Genomic DNA, 22,765 nt, shown 5'->3' with positions numbered 1-22,765 from the left:
ACAAAGCCTAAAGTGAGTAGAAAGAAAAGTAATAAAGATCAGAATGTAACTACATGAAACAGAGTCTAAAAAAATACAAAAATCAATGAAAACAAAGGCTGGTTCTTTAAAATGATAAAGAAAATTGATAAACCTTTAGGCAGACTCATCAAGCTAAAAAAAGATGACAATGGTTAGTAAAGTTATATAGGTTTCAGGAGTACAATTCTGTAATACATCATCTATATATCACATTGTGAGTACATCACCCAGTCAGTTCTCCTTCCATTACCATATATTTGACACTATTTACCCTCATCTACCACTCCCCTCCCCCCTTACTCTCTGGTAACCACTAAACTTGTAACTTTACTAACCATTGTCACCCCAATAAACTTTGATTAAAAAAAAAAAAGAAAAATGAGAGAGGACCCAAATGAATAAAATCAGAAATGAAAGAGGAGAAGTGACAACTGACACCACATAAAAATATTATGAACAATCATATGACCACAAGTTGGACAATCTGAAAGAAATGGATAAATTCCTAGAAACATAGTCTTCCAAGACTGAATCAAGAAGAAATAGAAAATCTAAACCGACCGATTACTACTAACTAAATCAAATCAGCAATCAAAAATCTCCCACCAACAAAAATCCTGAATTGCATGGCTTCACAGGTAAATTTTACCAAACATTCAAAGAGAGTTAATACCTATTTTTCTAAAACTGTTCCAACAAATTCAAGTGGAAGGAAAGCTCCCAAGCTCATTTTATGAGACCACCATTACCTTGATTCCAAAACCAGACAAAGACATTACAAAAAAAGAAAATTACAGACCAATATCCCTGATGACCATAAATGCAAAAATCCTCAACCAAATATGAGCAAACTGAATACAGCAACACATTAAAAATATTATACACTATGACCAAGTGGGATTTATTCCTGGGATGCATGGTTGGTTCAATATCCACAAATCAACTAACGTGCTAAACCACATAAACAAAATGAAAGATAAAAATCATATGATCATATCAACAGATGCAAAAAAAAGTATTTGACAAAATCCAGAATCCGTTTATGATTAAAACTCTCAGCAAAGTGGAAATAGTGGGAACATAAGAGGTGTGATCAAACAATACTGTGAATGTTTAAATAAATAAAAAATTTATTACACTTAATGACACATTGCCATTAATCCCCCTCAATACACTGCCCTACTTTGAACACATTTATCCCATTATTCTTGCCACTTTCTGAAGCAGTTCTGGAAGTCCTCTTTCATGAGTTTAGTTGTACTGTTGTGGCTGCTTCAATGTCCTGAATCATTCTGACTTTGGGGAAGAGCCAGAAGTTGCACAGTGCCGGATACAGTGAATAAGGTGGATGAGGACACACCATAATGTTTTTATTTGACAGAAATTGCCATATACCAGAAGCAATGTGTGACACAAAGCGTTGTCATGATGAAGAATGATTTATGACACACTTTAAAACACACCTCTCAACTGTAGCTCACACCCGACTGACTGCACTGAACAAGTTGAAATCTGTTACTAATGTACCACTTCCCATATTGAAGATCTTTGCCTTTCCATTGGATGGCACTCAGCAGCAGCATTTACCGTATTTTTTGATCACCATCACATTGCTTCTGCTACGGCAATTTCTGTCAAATAAAAACATTATGGTGTGTCCTCATCCACCTTATTCACTGGATCTGGCACCTTGGGACTTCTGGCTCTTCCCCAAAGTCAAAATGACCATGAAAGGTAAATGTTTTGAATTGATTCAGGACATCAAGGCAGCCATAACAGCACAACTAAAGACACTCATGAAAGAGGACTTCCAGAATTGCTTCAGAAAGTGGCAAGAATGATGGGATAAATGTGTTCAAATAGAGGGAGCATATTTTGAGGGGGGTTAATGGCAATGTGTCTTTTACTGTAATAAATTTTTTTATTTAAACATTCAACATATTGTTTGATCACACCTCATACAATAGCCAAGATATGTAAGCAACACAAGTGTCCATCAATAAACAATTGGATAAAGAAAGGGTGATATATATATATATGGAATATTACACAGCCATAAAAAGAACGAAATCTTACGATTTGCAACAACATGGATGGACCCAGAAGGTATTCTGCTAAATGAAATAAGTCAAATAGAGAAAAACAAATACCATATGATCTTACTTATATGTGGAATCTAATGAAATAAATGAACAAATAAAACAGAAAGAGACTTATAGACATAGAGAACAGACTAATGGTTTCCAGAGGGGCGGAGGGTTGGGAAGCTGGTGAAAGAGGTGAAGGGATTAAGAAATACTCAGACAAATTGATAGTTATAACATAGTCATGGGGATGTAAAATACAGCACGGAGAATATGGTCAATAATGTTGCAACAACTATGTATAGTGCCAGGTGGGAGGGCACTACATAAATTATATAAATGTCTAACCACTATGCTGTACATCTGAAACCAATGTAAAATACTGAATGTGAACGATAACTGAAAAAGATGAATAATTCATTTAAAAAATAAACCAAACAGACATTGCAAACATAGTACAAAAGATTTCTCTTACCTTTAAATATTTCACTAACTTCTGAATTTGCCAATATTCTGATGACAAATTTGCATTTGCTTCCTGACGATGATAAGGTGGTTCTTCATCTTCTTCACTCTCTGAGGAGCTTTCACTAATAACTTCCTCAGTCTTGCCAGCATTCTTACTAAGAACAATAACAACAACATATAATGAACATATTAATGTTACAGCATGGACATGGTTATAATGTTACTATTTCAGTATCACATACATAAGTGATAAAAACTCAGAAAAACAAGAACAGAGGGGAACTGCCTCAATTTGATAAAGAATATATACAAAACCTATACTATTGTCATACTTAATGGTGAGAGACTGAATGCCCTTCCCCTCAGATCGAGAACAAGCAAGGGTGTTTGTTCACTTTGGCCACTGCTATTCAACACAATACTGGAATGTCTCGTTCTAGATAGAAATCTAAGAAAACTTGTACAGGACGTGTATGCTGAAAACTACAAAATGCTGGTGAAAGAAATCAAATACCTAAACAAATAGAGAGAAATATAGTGTCCATTCATTTTAAGAGTTTACATAGTTAAGATCCCAATTCTCCCCAAATTGGTAGAGGTTTAATGCAATTTGCATGAAAACCTTCAGTAAGTTTTTCTGTAGATATAACAAGATTATTCTAAATTTATATGGGAAGGAAAGGAACTAGAATAGCTAACACAATTTTTGAAAAAAAAGAAAGTGAGAAGAAATATTTTCCAGATTTCAAGATTTACTGTATAGCTACAGTAATCAAGACAGTGTGGTATTGGTGAAGGGTTAGATATAAAAATCAACTGAACATAATAGAGACCCAGAAATGGACCCACACAAGTATACCCAACTGATTTTAACAAAGGTGCAAAAGCAATTCAGTGGTAGAAAGACAGCCTTTTCTTCAAATGAGGCTGGAGCAAGTAGACATTCACAGTCAAAAAAAAGAAAAAGAAAGAAAGAAAAAGGAACTTTGACCTAAATCTCATACCTCATATAAAATTAACTCAAACTGGATCACAGTATTTAATGTAAAATGTAAAACTATCAAAACTTTTGGACAAAAACAAAGGAGATAATCTTCAGTGCTAATGGCTTCATAAAGAATTCTTAGACATGACATCTGACGCATAATCCATAAAAGAAAAAATTGATAAATTGAACTTCATCAAAATTAAAATCTTGTTTTATGAGAGACCCTATATTAAGAGGATGAAAACACAAATTACAGAGAGGAGAACATATTTGCAAACTACATATCCAACAAAGGATATCCCCAAAATAGATAAAGAACTCTTAAAATTCAACATTTAAAAAATTATCGAACTGGAAAATTAGCAAAAGATATAATGAGACATTTCACTGAAGAACATACATGGATGGCAATAGCTCATAAAAAGATGTTCAACATCACTAGCCATTAGGGAAATGCTAAGACCACAATGAGACATCACTATACATCTTCTAGAACAGTTAAAATAAAAGACATGGCAATACCAAATGCTGGCAAGGACAAGGAGAAACTGAGTCCCATACATTATTGGTGAGAGTGTAACATAGTATGGCCACTCTGGAAGAATTTGGTAATATCTTAGAAAGCTAAACACATGATTACTACATGTATCAGCAATTGGGCATTTATCCTAGAGAAATGAAAACTCACATCCATACAAAAACCTGTATATGACCGTTCATAGCTGCTTTGGTGTTAATAGCCAAAAACTGCAAAGAACTGAAATTTTCCTCAATAGGTGAATAATTAAACTATGGAAAATCTATACCATGGAATGGTATTTAGCAATAAAAAGGGACAAGCTATTACTGCACACAACAACTTAGATGGCTATTAAAGGTATTATGGGGATGAAAAAAGGCTACTACTATCAGAATTGGATGATTCTACACATATGACATTCTCAAAATGACAAAATTCTAAAAATGGAAAAGAGATTATCGGTTGCCAGGAATTGAGAATGATCAGGGGAGGGGAGTGGGTATGACCATAAAAGGGTAGCAGGAGAGTTCCATATAGTGATGGAACAGTTCTGTATCCTGATTGTCATGGTCACCACACCAATCTACACGGGATAAAATGACATGGAACTATACACATACTTTGTACCAATGTTAATCTCCTGGTTTTGATATTGTACTATAGTTACCCAAGATGCAACCACTGGGGGAAGCTAGGTGAAGAGTAGAGAAGCCCTCTCTGTATTATTTCCGCAACGTTCTGTGAATCTATAATTATTTCAAAATAAAGTTTTTAAAAATTGTCAAAAAATTGAATAGTTTATTATGTTGACCCCTCTTCCCCCAAAAATATAGCATAAATGGAGTAGAGTGTCTTAAAGTTTGGTTTTATCCCAAGCGTGCACAGTTTAAATGTGAAATGTCTGCCATATCTTCCCACCACCACTCTAAAACTTTCTAATAAGAGTGGCTGACCCTCCTCCAAATATGTTGCTTTTGTTGTCAAACTGAAAATCGGGCAAGAAGTTTATTAGTTAGCCTTCTATTAATGGCTGTTTTAACAAGAAATAACATACATCAGTTTAGAACTGACAGAGCCATCAGTCATCAGTAAAGCAAGGCCCAGAAAGATGACTCAACCTTGCTATGATAGGATCGTTCAGAGGCAAGAGATCAGCTAAGAGTCCATTTTCCTACCACTAGTTCACTGCTCTTTGCATTAAATGCATTTTATAAGGTTAATTAATACCAGCAAATCCTTGTATTTCAAGTAACTTCATTGAAAGGATAACTTGTAAATATATTTCAAGAAAGCCAGTATTATCATTTTTACAACATTCATAGTCACTGTCAATATATTAATAGATGTCTTAGGACCCTAATATAATAGTAAGAATGCCTTTAATTAGCATTAATTAGACCATTGTGTATGAAATAGCTTAAAAGAACTTTTCATGTTAACAGAAACATACTGAACTAATTGTGCTCTTCCAGGTGAAACAGGTGGTATTGACTTTTCAGGTCTTCCTCCATGTTTTTTTTCTTGGGTGTCTCTTACGGAGATTTTGCGGCTAAAAAAAAAAAAAAAATGACCTTTATTAATTACTTCATGCTGATTAATAAAAAATTAAAAATAGAAATGTATACAAATATTCCATCATTTTCATGCACCCAAAGGGTCTGTTTTCCTGACACACACGATGATTCGTTCCAGCCTCATCTGATACCTTTTTGTCCTTTAAGCACAGCCATGCATTTTCTATTAATATAACAAAGCAACATTTTGTCCAGTATTTCTTTGTACTAGGAGTAGGTCTTCATGTGCTGCCATTTTTGTGACAGTCCTTCACTCTGTGCTTTCTAATCTATCGGTTTACTGCCCTAACATTGTTGCCTCTTCTTACCTTCCCTACTCAACATTACAGCAGGGCCTTATCTGGTTTTCTAGGTGTTCCCAGGTTTAGCAAAGTCCTTGGCACCTATTGGATTTTCATTAGATACTTAAGTAAATGCTTAATTGAAAAATATAAGCACATGGGAAAAGCAGAATTTAAAAATCCACCTCCCGGTTAACAGAGTAAGCTACACTTATCATTTTCAGACTCATTCTTTCCAACAGAGTCACAAAGATCAAACACCCTAAAATCAATGAAAAGCAGGAGAGCAAGAGTGTCTCCTCTTTCCACAGGACTCCTTCCTGTAAGCTCTCTGGGTTTGCCTCCAAACAAAATCACCCCATGGTGCTCAGAATCCCTGCAGGGGAGGGTTCTTGTGTGACCAGCTGGGAGCCAGTTCTTAACCCAATCAAATGACAACATAGAAATTAAAAATAGGCTGAAACTTGCAAGAGTATTTGCTAAATTTTAAAAAGTGCTCTTACTGCTTCTGACTGCCTTAACATTTACTTAACACTGGCCCTTAATCTTTGCTTTGGCACCTACTTATAGAGGGTCCTAAATGGAGCCAGTCTTGTATCTTTCAGACATTCATCAAACCAGTGTCCACTTGACTTAAGCCTGTTACTATTTTTCAGGCTCTAGCCTTTTTGTAGTATTTACTTATAAGTTCAGTTTCTAGAGCAGATAGTAGAAGGTTTCCGCTAATTAACTCCACATAATTTTAATCCAAATTCCTCTAGCACTTACTTAGGATCCTACCACTGTTTATATTCCCCATGTGATTGCTCCATGTATTTTAACATCTTTTTCACATGTTATTTGCCCTGCCTCATCAACTACATGAAAGTGAATTGTGTTCTTCCCTTCCCTTCACAGTGCCCACACGTAAACAATGTTGACTGTCAAATCTCTCTGTTTGAAACAAGAAGAGGAACAGGAAGGAATCAACTTGTACTATCAGGGAGGTGATTTTTTTCACTAGTCTGTATTTTTCTACTATGAAATAAAGTTATGTGAAAAATTAGGCAAACGTGGTTACTGAAGATGTTTTCAAAAAATAATCCCATCATGCAAGTGTCTACATACCTTTTGAAATCAACAGTGGTCTTCAAGTTTAATCTTGGCTCTAATCTCTTGGTCATTTGATTCTTCCCAAAATTAATTTGGTTATTCTCCAGCTTACTCTTGTTTGAACTAGTAATAGATTTACGTAAGGCATCTGCTTCTTCCTTCTTCGGTGCCTTCTTAGGTTGATCCTTTACCTTCTGCTGTTTTTCAGTCAATCTAGTCTGTTTTATTTTTTTAAAAAATGAAAAAAAAAAGAAGAATATTTACAATGATATCACTTCTGAATTATCTAGTGCTATCTGAAAATTAATACTGGTGATAAATTCAGAAAAGGAAGTCTCAGATACATCTAACTTGTGTTGCTTGATGATACAAATTGAATAAGGGCAAACTTCAGGACCGAGGCCTCTATTGGAGTTACACTGACAGTAATGTGATATTTCTAAACTTCACTTCTGGTATAGCACAGATACAACAGCAGTGCTGGACCACCTCACTCCTCACCACCACTAGAAAAAATTAAATTCAAACCCTGTATTGACTGGGACTCATCATATTCAAATTGCTAAAACCAAGAATAAAGAGAACGTCTTACAAGTAGCCAGAAACCAAAGACACATTATAGACAGAGGAGGAAACATAACAGTTAAAAGAGCTAGTGGTTACCACAGGGTAAGGGGGAAAGGGGATGGAGGATGAGGGTTAAGGGGGTCAAATATATAATGATGGAAGGAGAACTAACTTTGGGTGGTAACACACAATGTGATATATATAGATGATGTATTACAGAATTGTACACCTGAAACCTATGTAACTTTACTAACAGTTGTCACCCCAATAAACTTTAATTTAAAAAAAAAAATACGAAAAAAAAGAGACTTCTCATCAGAAACAATGCAAGCCAGAAAAAAAGGGAATTATATTTTTAAAGTACTAAAAGGGAAAATAAAACCCAAACTTGTCAGCCCAAAATTCTATACTGAGACAAAAGAAAATATTTCAAAGATGAAGATAAAAATAAATAAGGACTTTCACAGATGAACAGAAACTGAGAATTCACTGTCAGAAAGCTTGTGCTAGAAGAAACGTTGATGAAGTTCTCAGTCAAAAGGAATATCATACCATTAGAAACACAGATCTACGCAAAGAAATGAAAACCTGTAGAAATGGTAAAAATAAATATAATAGAAAAGACTCTAACCTTTTTAATCATTCTGATCATTCTGAACTATAAAATAGTAACAGTGTTTTGAGGGGTTAATAGCATGTAAAAGTGAAACGTATGCCAAAACTAGCACAAAGGATAGGGTGGGGCATTCAAGATATACTATTATTTAAACTATTTGTAAAATTGTATAATATTATTTAAAGTCAGACATAATAAATTATATATATATATATATATATATACACACACACATATATATGTATATATGTATATTATAATCCCTAAGACAGCAACTAAGAAACTTTTACAAAAAAGTATAATTGTACACTTGAAAACTATGTAATTTTACTAACCATTGTCACCCCAATAAATTTTAATTTTAAAAAAGTATAACTGATTAACTAGTAGCATAAATAAAATGGAATCATTTCTAAGAGCTCAATTCAAAAGGGACAAAAAAGAAGAAAAAAAGAACAAATGGGACAAATGGAAAATAACTAGCAAGATAGTAAATTTAAATTCAACTCTATCAGTAGTTACATTAAATAAAAAAGGCTTAGAAACTTCATCTGAAAGAGAAATCATCAGTTTGGATGAAAAAGGGAAACTACAACTATTTGTGCTCTAAAAGAAACCATTTTATATATAAAGATATAAATATATTAAAAGTAAAATGCTAATGAAAATTTTCCATGCAAACAACAATTAAAAGGAAGCAGGAATAGCTATATTACAATCAGACAAAACAGACTTCAACACAAATAATATTATCAAAGAGGAAGATACATAATAACAATGCACAATTCTAATTGTGTATTCACTAAACAACAGAACTTCAAAATATATGATGCAAAAACAACTAAAAGGAAAAATACATAAATTCACAATTGGGAAAATTGAAAACTCCTCTCTCAGTAATCAATAAAATGAGCAGACAAAAAAAATTAATAAGAATATAGACAATCTGAGCAACACTATTAATCAACTTGACTTAATTGATATTTATAGAATATGTCAGCCAACAGCAGCAGAATACACATTCTTCTCAAATGCACAAAGAAAAGTTCACCAGGATAGACCATAATCTGGGCCATAAAACAAACATCAACATACTTAAAAGAATTAAAACCATAACAAAATATGTTCTCTTAATACAATGGCATTAAACTTAATACAATGGTAGTAACACAACACCACCTCCAAGCAGTGATGGGCTCTTCTACCATGGTCTAAGAGGAGGCCTTAGACCTCCCCTTATTACATGGGAAGAATGTAATAAAGCACTCTCCCCCTCTTACCCAGGGCAGTGTCAGCAGAGGCCCAGTAGGGAGACTGAACCTTCACCGCTGCTCAGCGATAATGAAGTACCTACACCACCAGGGTTGTCAATGGAGACTAAGTGGGGAACTTGGCCTTTCACCCCCCACCTTGCAGTACTCCCAGATTTCCACCAGTTAGGTGTCAGAGAAGGTCTGCTAAAACAAAAAATTTAAATAAAATCCAAAGTTTAACGTAATGCCAAAAATTTCCAACACACAAAATATCATTTTACTCATTATACCAAGGAAGATCTCAAGAACCAGGAAGATCACAACTTGAATGAGAAAGGATGATAAATAGATGCTTATACCAAGATGAAATAGATGTTGGAATAACCTGACAAGATTTTAGAGCAGCCATCATAAAAATGCTTCACTGAGCAATTACAGAGACTTGAAACAAATGAAATACTAGAAAGTCTCAGCAAATAAAGAGAAGATATAAAGAATAACCAAATAAAAATTTTAAAAAATTGAAATTTACAAACCAAAATAGCTCACTGATAGGTTCAGCAATAGGATGGAAAGGACAGAAGGGAGAATGCATTAATTTGAAGATACAGCAAGAGAAATTACCTAATCTGAACAAGAAAAAGGAAACAGATTGAGGGGGAAAAAATGAACAGAGCTTCAAGATCTGTGGGACCACAAGAAAAAAATCTAACATGCATGTCAGCAGAGAACCAGAAGGAGAGGAATAATAAGGTCAGACTGAAAATGTATTCTATGTAGTTTTGCTGACAATTGTCACCCCAATAAATTTTTTAAAAAAAGAAAGAAAATGTATTCTAAGAATGTCTGAAAAGTTCCCAAACTTGGAAAAATATATAAATCAAAGATTTAAGAAGCTGAGCAAACCCTAAACACAATCAACCCCCAAAAGCCATGCCAAGACACATAATAATCAAACTCCATAATACTAAAGACAAGGAAAATTCTTAAAAGCAAGAGAGAAACAATATTTTATCAAGAGGAAAACAATTGAAACAACAGATTTTTCATGAGAAATCATGGAAGCCAGAAAGACTGGAACATTTTTCAAGTGCCGAGTGTAAAGGAATGTCAACCTAGAATATCATATCCAGTAAAAATATTCTTCAGAGATGAAGGAAAATCCAAGATATTCTCAGATAAAGGAAAACTAAGAGAATTTTTCATCAACATACCTACCCTAAAAGAGTAAGTTCTTTTTTTAAAATTAAATTTATTGGGGTGACAGTTTAGTGGTTACCAGAGGGTAAGGGGGTAGGGAGATGGTAGAAGAGGGTAAAGGGGGTTAAATATATGGTGATGGAAGGAGAACTGACTCTGCATGTTTAGCATACAATGTGATATATACATGATGTATTATAGAATTGTACACTTGAAACCTATGTAATTTCACTAACCAGAGTAAGTTCTTAGACAGAAAAGATACAATAAAAGAAGGAAACTTGAACCATCAGAAAGAAAGAGAACAGTGGTCAGAAAAAAAGTAGGGGTAAATACAAAAGACATTCTCCTCTTGAGTTTTCTAAATGATGTTTGGTGGTAGAAGCAAAACTTATAACATTTTTGTCTCATTAGTTATAAATATATGTAGAGGAAATAAAAACAATTGCAAATAAGAGAGGGTAAAGGGCTTGAAGGGAGATATGGTTTCTATACTTCACACAAACCGGTAAAATGTCAAATAAGTAGATCATTATAAATTATGTATGTATAATATAATGCAATACCTATAGCAACCACAAAACAATCTATACAAAGAGATACATTCAAAACACTATGGGTAAATCAAAATGGAATTCAAAAAAATATGTTCAAGCAATCCAAAGAAAAACAAGACAAAGGAAAATGAAAAACAGAAGGAATGAACAGAAAACAAAACTAAACCGGCAGACTTACACCCTAACATATCAATAATTCAATGTAAATTATCTAGACACACCCATCAGTAAAGTTTCACAGGGTGGATTTAAAAAATGACTCCTTATATGCTGTCTATAAGAAACTCACTTTGAATATAATGATATAAGCAGTTTGAAAGCAAAAAGGAAGGAAAAAATATACCATGCAAATATTAGTTAAAAGAAAGCAGGAGTGACTATATTAACATCAGATTAAGTAAACTTCAGAAAAAAGAAAATTACCAAAGACAGAGAGGGACACTACATAATGATAAAATGATCAATCTATCAAGAAGACACAATGATCCTAAATGCATTTGCCTCGCTGCAAATACAAAAACAGATAGAACTGAACAGAGAAATAGACAAATCTACAACACTTCTCTCTCAACACCTGATAGAAAATCAGCAAGGATACAGGAACTCAACATCACCAAAAACCACATGATTTAATCCACATTTATAGAATACTCCAACCAACACAGCAGATTACACATTATTTTTAAGCATCTAAAGAACATACACCAAGATAGACCATATCCTAGGTCATACAACAAACCTCAACAAATTTAAAATAAAATTCTTCAGAGTGTAGTCTCTGACCACAATGGAATAAAACCAGCAATAATAGGAACATAATAAGAAAATCTCCAAATACTTGTACACTAAACAATACACTTCTAAATAATCTATGGATTAAAGAGGAAGTCTCAATGAATTTTTTTTAAATTCACAAAACAATGAAAATGAAAATAAAACATATCAAAATGTGTGGGAGACAGTTGAAGTTCTATTAGGAAAATGTATGACACTAAATGCTTACATTAGGACAGAAAACTCTAAAATCAATAGTCTAAGCTGCCACCTTAAGAAACTAGAAAAAGAGCAACAGAAATCACAAACAGGCAGAACGATGTAAAAATAGAACATAAAAAAATAGGATGCACAACCAAAGTGTCAACCACTATGGTGGGAAGAGAAGAATGAAGACTGCCTTACATTTTACCACTGTCCTGCCCCCAGTGAGGTGCTCACTTGCTAGCACCAGGAAATTAATGTATCCCCTGAATGTGCTTGTCCAAAAGATAAATATCTTCTCTGTAGTGGAATGTAGATTTAAGAGAATTCTTTTAACTAATATGAATATTTTTGGTGTATGACACCATCTTTTATATGCTCCAAGTAAAATATTATTGACATTTGAAACCACCGAAATTCCTTTAAATACAAATATAACTAGATTAAATTAAATGTATGATAAAACGGGGGGGGAAAGCCTACAGATAGAAGGTAAATGACCTTGTTTATCCTCTTCTACCACTTCTGTCGCCTTACCCTCTGGTAACCACTAAACTATTGTCTGTTTCTATGAGTTTGTGTTTCTTTATTTGTCTGTCTTACTTCTTTATTGCTTTCAGTTTTATATCCCACATATCAGTGAAGTCATATGGTTCTCAACTTTTTCTAATATATGGTGATGGAAGGAGAACTGACTCTGGGCAGCGAACACACAATGTGATATACAGATGATATATTACAGAATTGTACACGTGAAACCTATATAATTTTACTAACCATTGTCACCCCAATGAAATTTAATTTATAAAAAGGAAAAGAAAAAAAAGAGTAAATGAAATCCAAAGTAAAAAAGAAATTACACCAAAGTGAAGTAGAAAAAAGAAAAACAGAAAAATCAATGAATTCAAAAGCTGCTTTTTTGAGAAAATTGACAGACCTCCAGTCTGATGGATAAAGAAAAAATAAAACACAATGATCAATATCAGGAATGAGAGAGAAAACAATAGTTACAAATTCTATAGTATTAAAAGATTAATAAGTGAATACTAAGAACAAGTTTATGCCAATAAATTCAACAACTTAGATGAATGGACAAATCCCTTTAAAGACACTCTACCAAAGTTCTCTCAAGAAGAAACAGATAACCTTCATGGCCCTATAATTAGTACAGATATTGAATTTGTAGTTAAAAACTTGCCCACAAAGAACACTCCAGGCCCAAACGGCTCTACCGGTGAATTCCACCAAACATTTAATAATACCAATTCTACATAAATGCTTCCAGAAAACTGAAGAGGAGATAAAACTTTCCAACTAATTCCGTAAGGCCAGTATTACTTTGATACCAAAACCAGACAAGGACATTAAATAAAAGAAAAACTATACACCAATAATCTTATAAATAGAGATGTAATATTTTACTTGGAGCACATAAAAGATGGTGTCATACATCAAAAAATTCAAATCTTAGCAAAGTAAATGCAAAAACATATTAAAACTATAATATATCCTGAACAAATGAAGTTTGTCCCAGAAGTGTAAGGTTGATTTATCATTTGAAAATCAATATAACTTACCATGTTAAACTAAAAAAAAAAAAAAAAAAAAGAGAGATTGTCTCAATAGGTACAGAAATATCATTTGATAAAATCCAACTTCCATTCCGAATAATAATTCTCAACAACTTGGAATTAGAGGGGAACTTCCTCAATCCTAGAAATGTCATCTATGAAAAACCTACAGCTAACATCATACTCAATAAAAAACTGAAAGTTTTCCCTTTGCCATCAGGAACAAGAGACACTTCTAATCAATTCTGTACTGGAGGTTCCAGTTAGTACATTAAGGAAAGAAAAAGAAATAAAATGACTAAAATTGGAAAGAAAGAGGTAAAATGGTCTTTATTCACAGACAACATGATAGTCTATATAAAAAACCCTCTGGAATCTACAAACTAGATACTAGAACTATTAAGAGAGTTTAACAAGGTTTCAGAATATAAAATGAAGATACAAAAATCAAGTATATATTTATATAGTAGAAACAAATAATCAGAAATTGAAATTTTAAATCTATCATTAACAATAGCCGCTTAATATGAAATACAGGCAGGTTTTTATGAAGAAATTGATAAGCTGACTTTAATATTCTAATGCACATGCAAAACATGCAAAAGATATAGAATAGCCAAACAACTTTGAAACAGAACAACATTGGAATACTGACACTACTTGACTTCAAGACTTATTATGAAGCTACAGTAATCAAGACAGTGTAATACTGGTATAAAAATAGACAAAAGGATCAACTAAACTAAATACACCCATATAAATGGGCAACTGATTTTTCACAAAGGTATAAAGGAAATACAGTGGGAAAAGGATAGCTTTTTCAACAAATGGTGCTGGAACAACTATATATCTACATGCAAAAGAAAAAAAAGCATCTTTAATCCATACCTCATGTCATGTACAAAAAAACACACAAAACAACAACAACAACAAAACAAACAGAATGGACCATAGGTCTAAATGTAAAATATAGCATTTAAAAACTTTAGAACATTGGAGAAAATCTTTGTGACATTGGGTTTGGCAAAGCTTTATTAGATACAACACTATAAAACATTAGTAAGTTGGACTTTATCAGAATTGAGGAGATTTGCTCTTTGAAAGACCCTGTTTAGAGAATGAAATGACAAGCCACAAACTGAAATATTTCAAAAATCATATGTCTGATGGAATACATAAGTCAAGAATATATTTAAAGATATCTCATAACTCAAAAATAAAAAAAAAATGAATCCAATTTAAAAGTGGGCAAAAGATCTGAATAGACACTCTAGCACTTAAGATACATGAATGGCAAATAAGCATATGAAAAGATGCATTCGAAACATGCTAATTAAAATTCAATAAGACACCAATGCACACCTATTAGAATGTCTGAAATTAAAGGTTTGACCATACCAATTATTGATGAGTATGTGGAAGACCTGGAACTCTCATCCACTGCAGGGAGAATGTAACCACTTTGGAAAAGTTACCAGTTGCTTAAAAATAAGAGACCTTAAATTCTGATGATATGTTCAATGTTTGGAAGATAAAGTAAAGGAATATTTACACAAAAAGTGGGGGTGTGACAGAAAAGATAATCGGAGAGGCCCAACATCCAACTAGTAAGTTTCAAAAAAGAGAACCAAAAGAACAGAAGGTAAAACGATTAAAGACGTAATACAAAAAATGTTTTTCCCATTTTTTAAGGACATATGTCATCATTAATGAAAAATAAATAATCAGCACCAACTATATTATCATGAAAATTACAGAACATCAGGGCTACAAGAAAATCCTAAAGACTTTGTTAGATCACAAAAGCCAAGACAAACAGGTCCCATAAAAAATGCCCTTAAAATACTAAGTAAAAATTATTTTCAAATTATCATTATAGAAACAACTGAGAGAGAAGAATAAAGATATTTTCAAATATACTACCCTCCATTTTTCCTTTCTATGTGCCTCTTTTCTCAGGAAGCTCTCCCAAAATGATGGTGTGCACCAAGAAAAAGAAAACTGAATAGCAGGGAATTCCTTAACATGATAAAGGCAATATATAAAAAGCCCACAGCTAATGTCATATTTAATGGTGAAAGCCTGAAAACTTTTCCACTAAAATCAGGAAGAAGACAAGGAACTTGCTTTCATCACTTCAATTCAACATAGTCCTGAAAGTTCTAGCCACAGTAATTAGGCAAGAAAAAGAAAAAACACCCAAATTAGAAAGGAAGAAGTATATCTCTGTTCACTGAAGACATGATCTTATATGTAGACAAATCTAAAGATTGAAAAAGAGTTAATAAATGAATTTAGAAAAGTTGTAGGATTCAATTTTGAATTTTACATTAAAAATCAGATCTGATTTTAACATTCAAAAATAAGTTGTGTTTCTATATACTAGCAGTAATCAATCGAAAAGGAAATTAAGAAAAAATTCCATTTACAATAGCATCTAAAGGGATAAAATACTTAGGAATAAATTTAACCAAGGAGACAAAAGACTTGTACACTGAAAAACTATAAAGCATTGCTGAAAGAAATGAAAGAAGACACAAACAAATGGAAAAACATCCTGTGTTCATGGATTGAAAGATTTAATATTGTTAAGAGGACAATACTATGCAAAGCAATCTACAGATTTGATAGAAGCCCTATCAAAATCCGAATGGTATTTTTTTTCTTTGCAGAAGTGGTAAAACCAAGCCTAAAATTAATCCAGAAAGTTGAAGGACTCCAAATAGAATAAATAGTCTTAAAAAAATAAAGAACAAAGTTTGAGGACTCACATTTCACATTCAAAACTACTACAAGACTATAGTAATCAAAACAGTATGGGACTGTTAAGGACAGACATATAGACTGATGGAATAGAATTGATAGCCCCAGAATAAACCTTTACATCTATGGTCAATAGATTTTAAACAAGGATGCCAAGACTATTCAATGGAAAAAGAACAATCTCTTCAACAAATGGTGCTGGGAAAACTGGGTATCTACATACATGCAAAAAATGATATTGGACCCCTACCTTATACCAAATACAAACTTAACTCAAAATGAATCAAAGACCTAAATTTAAGAGTTAAAATTAGAAAATCCTTAGAACATGGGGGCAAATATTTATCACCTTGGGTTTGACAATAGTTTCTTAAATATGTACCAAAAGCATAAGCAACAACAACAAAACACATTAATTGGACTTTATCAAAATAAAATGTTTTGCCTCAAAAAACACTTATCAAAATAAGGTAAAAGACAACCACAGAATGGGAGAAAATATTTGCAAATCTTCTATCCAATAAGGGATTAATATCCACAATATCTAAAGAACTCCTACAATTCAACAACAAAAAGACAATCCAATTTTTAAAATGGGCAAAAGACTTGAATAGACGTTTCTTCAAAGAAGATATAAAAATGGCCAAATAACCACATGAAAATACACTCAACATCACTAAACATCAGGGAAATGCAAACCAAAACCACAATGGGATACCATTGTCACACTACTAGTATATCTATAATAACACACACACACACACACACACACACACACACACACACAGAAAATAATGTTGATAAGGATGTGGACAAACTGGAATCCTTGTACATTGCTTGTAGAAATGCAAAGCAGTTCAGCCAATGTGGAAGCAGTTTGCCAGTTCCTCCAAAAGTTAAACAGAATTACCATATGATCCAGAAATTTCACTCCTAGGTAGAATTGAAAACAGGGACTCAAATACTTGTATGCCAATATTCATAGCATTTTTCACAGTAACCAAAAGGTGGAAACAACCAAAGTATCTAGTAATAGATGAATGTATAAACAAAATGTAGTATATACATAAATGGAAATATTATTCAGCCATAAAAAGGAATGGAGTTCTGATACATGCCACAATATGGATGAATCTTAAAAACATTATGTTAAGTGAAATAAGCCAAACACAAAGGACAAAAATGTATGGTTTCACTTATACGAAGTCTCTAAAATAGGCAAATTCATAGACACAGAAAGTGGATTAGGGTTTACCAAGGGTTGGGGTAAGTAGGATTGGGAACTTACTACTTAATGGGTACAAGTTTTAGTTTGGGATAATGAAAAAGATTGGGAAATAGACAGTAGTAGTGGTTGCACAACATTGTAAATATAATTAATGCCACTGAATGATACACTTAAAATGGTAAAAATGGCAAATTTTATATTTTATATATTTGTTATGACAACAAAGGAAAACTGGAATCCAGGAAGCAGTTGATCAAACACTAGGAAACAAAACGAATTCACAGGATGATGACAAAGAGAAGTTCCAGGACAAATCAACAGCAGTCTAGGAAGAAAATGGAGCTCTCTAGAAGTGGAAGGGTCAGAAAGAAAAGAAACCTGAAAAATTACTTAATGTGGGAGCTAAGACACAGACACCAGCTTGAAAATCAGCTTGGAGCTTAAGTGTATCACATTCGTATTTGTTGCATATCATTTCTTACCCACATCAGCTTCAACCAAAATTTTATTTCATAAAATATTATATGGACTGATTTCTTTGTCCAGCACTATTTAGAAAACCATGGCGGACACAAAAGGAAGCACCGTTCTTATGCACATGCATTTGACATACTTATTAAGACAATCCACTTGGGTAGTAAACATGGGATATCCAGAAAGGATAAAAATAATCAAAACACATGGGCTTCATTAACAGGCTGAGGCCTTTGTTCTTATTCATTCAAAAGGGAAGATGAAATAGTCCTACTTAGAAAGCAATTTGAAATATTATACCTATCACCTAATGAAAATCAGGAACATTCTTAAAGTAATACATTGATAATATCTCTTACTTTACATTATATTGTGAAAAACACTAATAATTAAAAGCAGTGTCCAAAAATAGGCAGAATTACTTTGATTTTCTTATACTATAGAAAGTTGTCATCAAATAATATATAATGCTATGAAAGTTCAAAAGAGACTATAAAACTTACCTGTTTAGACATATTTTCTGAAAATTTTGCTGATTTTTGTTTTAAAAATGTGACAAGGTCTTTATAAATTGCACCTTTTCTCTCATAATTAATTTCTCCCTCCTCATCTGTTTTGCCCTTTGGGAGAAAAAGTTTGGTGCTATTATTTATGTAATAACAATATAAAAACCAGATCAGTACATCACAACACAAGCACACATCTTGTTTTCTTCTCTAAAGGACCATGTGATAGTTGAAATGTATAGGCGCACCCCTTCCCTTTTAACTTAATGTATTCATTCATTCATTCATTCATCCATCCATCCATTCAGCAAACCTTTGCTGAGTAACTCCTATATGCACATAGAGCACTCTGCTATTCAGCAGAGAAATCAGAGCATCCTTTCCTCTGTGCTCCTCTAATGTGAAAATGCATTATGATTTTAAGAGCCTTTGATGAAGTCATAAAAGGCCTCAAGATTAGAATGTCACCACAGAAAAACCTATGTTTCTATTTGTCACTCTGTTCTTGTTCTGTGTGTAGCATGGTTGCTACAGGCTTATTTTCTAGGGTTATGATCTCTATGCAACCATCTGTCTCTCCCTCCACCTTCTACCTGTCTCACTTCTTTCCTTTCTTCATTTCCCTCTTCTTTCCTACCCCTATTATTCTCCCTTAACCAAACATATTTATAACTGTAGTGTGTTACATATGTTGTATATAGATCTATAAAACGTGAATGTACATATAACCGTAGTGTTATACATTTTGTTGTAATTACTGAATAGTTTCATGTTCCTTGTCTTTCATTTTTAAACTGAGAGGAATACTTAGATGTTTCCATATCAAATAAAGTCACTTCTGGACCAGTAGCCTATTACAGAAGCAAAGACTCCTTGTCCCCCTCTAGATGGTGAAAGAAAATCATTCCTTTTAAAAATCTCTCTTGTTTTCTAACTGAAAGGCTGAAAGGCAAGACTGAAAGGCTGGAAGAAGGGACACGCTCCTCCTATTTGTCCTCTGTTACTGTTAGTCACCCCAGCAATGGCCCCTCACCCCTGGCATTGGCAGTTGCTTCCAGCAGCAACAGTTGGTTCTAACTTCCAGAGTTTGTTTTTCCCTATAGTCTCACAACAGGGCTCACTTTTCTAAAGTATCAAAAAAACAAAACAAAAGCAAAATCATATTTCGGTTGTCTCCCTCCTCTACGCAGAAATAAGCTAAGTGTTATGCTGGTAAGAAATAGGACCTAAGATACGTCAGAAGGGGTGTCAACAAGTAATCAAGAAACAGCACCAGAATTTTGATACCAACCCAAGCCCAGGTGCTGCAACTCTCCAAGCAGTCCCCTGTGATACCTGGGACCCCATTGATGATTTGGGTCCCCCTGTAGAATTTTGCTGGTGAGTCCCAAAATTACATTAAAGACATTGAGGGCAGGGTACTGCAAAGGAAAAAGCTGAGCTCCTTCTAGCTAAGTTCAGTGAACAGGTACAAGACTGAAAATAAAGTTTTTAATCTAAAAGATTCAGAAGGCTATGTGCTATTTCATTCTTAGCTCGAAGCTTACCTATCCACACTCTGCTTTGTGACACTCGGGCTGGGAATCTGCAAAACTGTGTTTCTCCCTTACCAGAAACTTGAAAGCAAGACTGAAAGGCTGGAAGAAAGGACACACTCCTCCTATTTGTCCTCTGTTACTGTTAGTCACCCCAGCAATGGCCCCTCACCCCTGGCATTGGCAGTTGCTTCCAGTAGCAACAGTTGGTTCTAACTTCCAGAGTTTGTTTTTCCCTATAGTCTCACAACAGGGCTCATCATATCCCCTCAGAAAAACCATCATCAGCCAACCAGGGCACCACCTTCAAAGATCTGGGTCTCAGCTCTGCCAAGGTCCTCCTCTGAGCTCCTGAGAGACCGGCACTAATTGGTCAGTGCTTACTCCTCAGAGGTCTGAGTCGCAGTTTCATGGAGACCACCTGAGTTCCGAGACCAGCACAGCCTGGAAGTGACCATTCTTCAGAGGGACCATCACCAAGGCAAGCAGGGTCTACTCTCCAGAGGCCTAAGTCCCAGCTCTATAGGACCCTCCTCTGAGCTCCTAAGGGACCAGCACGGCCTGGCAATGACCCCCTCCACAGACATCTGGGTCCCAGCTTCATGGGGCACTTCCTCCAGGCATCCACATTTTGATAACCCCTCCTCCTCTTCTCTTTGTCACCTCAACTCTTAGGGCAGAAGCCGCAATTATGGCTTCTGTTTTACCTCAGTGTCCTTTTTCTATTTGCCTTTTTTCCCCCTTTAATACTTGTATAACTGATTATGTTACACACTGATTATGTAACTGATTATGTTACATAAAGCAAATCACTTTGTTTTGTAAAGTGTAATGAGCCACTCTAAAGGCCATTTCTTAGAAGACTGACAATGGCCTGCAGTGGGAACACTGGGGCTAATTCTAAGACAATTTTGGGTTGGCCCAACAAACACACATAGCAAGGGGGATCTGCTGAAATTCCATGGAACCGGACTTCATTTTCTATGGTCATTAGGATTCAATCCCGGAGACAGGCCTGCACTTACAGAGACCAAGCTAAGCACCAATGTCAACACTGTTTTTCTATTTGTTTTTTTTATTTTTTTTAATTACTTACACCATTTAAAAATACTCCTTCTGCACAACAAGTAATGCATAACGTTTCAACATCGTGTGGTTTCACCAGCACATAACAAATTTCCCCATGAAGTTGTCTCCAAGGTGGGGCTCGACACCCATTTGAAAATTCATAATCTGAAACCAATTATCAATCAATTTAGAGTTTTATAAAATATGTTAGCTCCAAAAAAATAAATAGTAATAAAATTGTTTTCATTTCCTTAAATAATAAAATCCAATGTAGCTATTGAAACATTTTTAAAATATAATTATGGTAATATATATAACATAAGTGAATCTAAGAAGATACAAACCTGAGGTATATTCAATAGATTCCAAGACTGTTTGTTCTCCCTGTCCTGAGAAATGTTTGAGTAGCTCTATATCCTTCTTAATAGTCACTGGATTTAAATGTATTTCTCTGAAATAAATGTTTAGAAATTCATTTTAAATATTTTAAGACAGAATCTACAGAAAATACATGAAAACATCCCATTATGTTGGGGGAATACCTTTTCTTATAATTAAAATTGTGGCTAAATTATACAACAACAACAACAAAATTGTAGTTAATTTTAGCCATAATCTCATAATACTGTCAAACCATCAAGGAATTACTGACTCATGTTTAATGCAACATTATTAAGTGTATTAACTTAAATATTCACTTTATTTCTTAATGATAAGACTAGAAACACTAGAAAATGAAAAAGTTTTAAACCTGACAAACTCTACATATTTGTTTTACAATTTAATAATTTATCTGAGAGTCTTAAGAGACTTTGAAAATTCTAAAGCCACTTAATGTCTTTAGAATTAGATGAAATCTCACTAGAATATTTTAGCAATGTCGACTGCAAATTTTAATTTTTAGAACTAGAAATACCCATGCAATAAACTAAACTTTTATTCCTATAAAATTGAATGTTAAATCAATAGCAATGACTTCCATGCTTTCTTTTTCTTTTTTTTCCCTTAAAACTCTGACAGCACTTTTTGCAACTAATTTTTAGAGGTTTCTTTTTTTTAAAGTCTCACAACGAAGTATATTTTAGAGAACAGTTGAGGAGGTGCAGATCCAGTTCCTCAAGTAGCATGGCCATCTTCATCTTAATCTCACTCTCAGGATCATCTTCTTTGGTAATTTTATCAAGAATATTTAATACTGATGAGTCTTCTTTCATTGTATTGTAATCCATGCCCAGGATTTTTGCTACAGGATTTCTGTTAGCTGACAAAAGGTAAATAAATAAAAATTATCCTCTTGTCTTCTATTACAGGAAACATAAAGACAAACAAATCCTTTGAGTCCCACTCAAATATATTTCCTTCACTAAGCTTTCTCTGATGGACCCACTTAGAGTTAATCCTTACTTCTCAGACTTACTGTA

General features: G+C 33.8%; 1 protein-coding gene across 3 annotated transcripts in view; it reads right to left on the bottom strand.

The window, feature by feature from the left end:
* ODAD2 (outer dynein arm docking complex subunit 2) overlaps positions 1 to 22,765 on the bottom strand; it is a 164,057-nt gene that overhangs the window by 127,021 nt on the left and 14,271 nt on the right. For all 3 annotated transcript variants that reach the window (XM_074324752.1, XM_019731479.2, XM_019731480.2), the window contains 7 exons: positions 22,413 to 22,605; positions 21,689 to 21,795; positions 21,373 to 21,509; positions 18,739 to 18,855; positions 7,044 to 7,246; positions 5,532 to 5,630; positions 2,581 to 2,728 (listed from right to left, as the gene is read on the bottom strand). In XM_074324752.1, coding sequence (XP_074180853.1) covers positions 2,581 to 2,728; positions 5,532 to 5,630; positions 7,044 to 7,246; positions 18,739 to 18,855; positions 21,373 to 21,509; positions 21,689 to 21,795; positions 22,413 to 22,605 — 1,004 coding nt within the window. The remainder of the gene's footprint in view (positions 1 to 2,580; positions 2,729 to 5,531; positions 5,631 to 7,043; positions 7,247 to 18,738; positions 18,856 to 21,372; positions 21,510 to 21,688; positions 21,796 to 22,412; positions 22,606 to 22,765) is intronic.

The sequence above is a fragment of the Rhinolophus sinicus genome, linkage group LG02 (assembly GCF_036562045.2).
Source record: "Rhinolophus sinicus isolate RSC01 linkage group LG02, ASM3656204v1, whole genome shotgun sequence".
NCBI classification, from domain to species: domain Eukaryota; kingdom Metazoa; phylum Chordata; class Mammalia; order Chiroptera; family Rhinolophidae; genus Rhinolophus; species Rhinolophus sinicus.
Note: the sequence above shows the minus strand (reverse complement) of the source record. Positions and strands in the feature narration are given on the sequence as shown.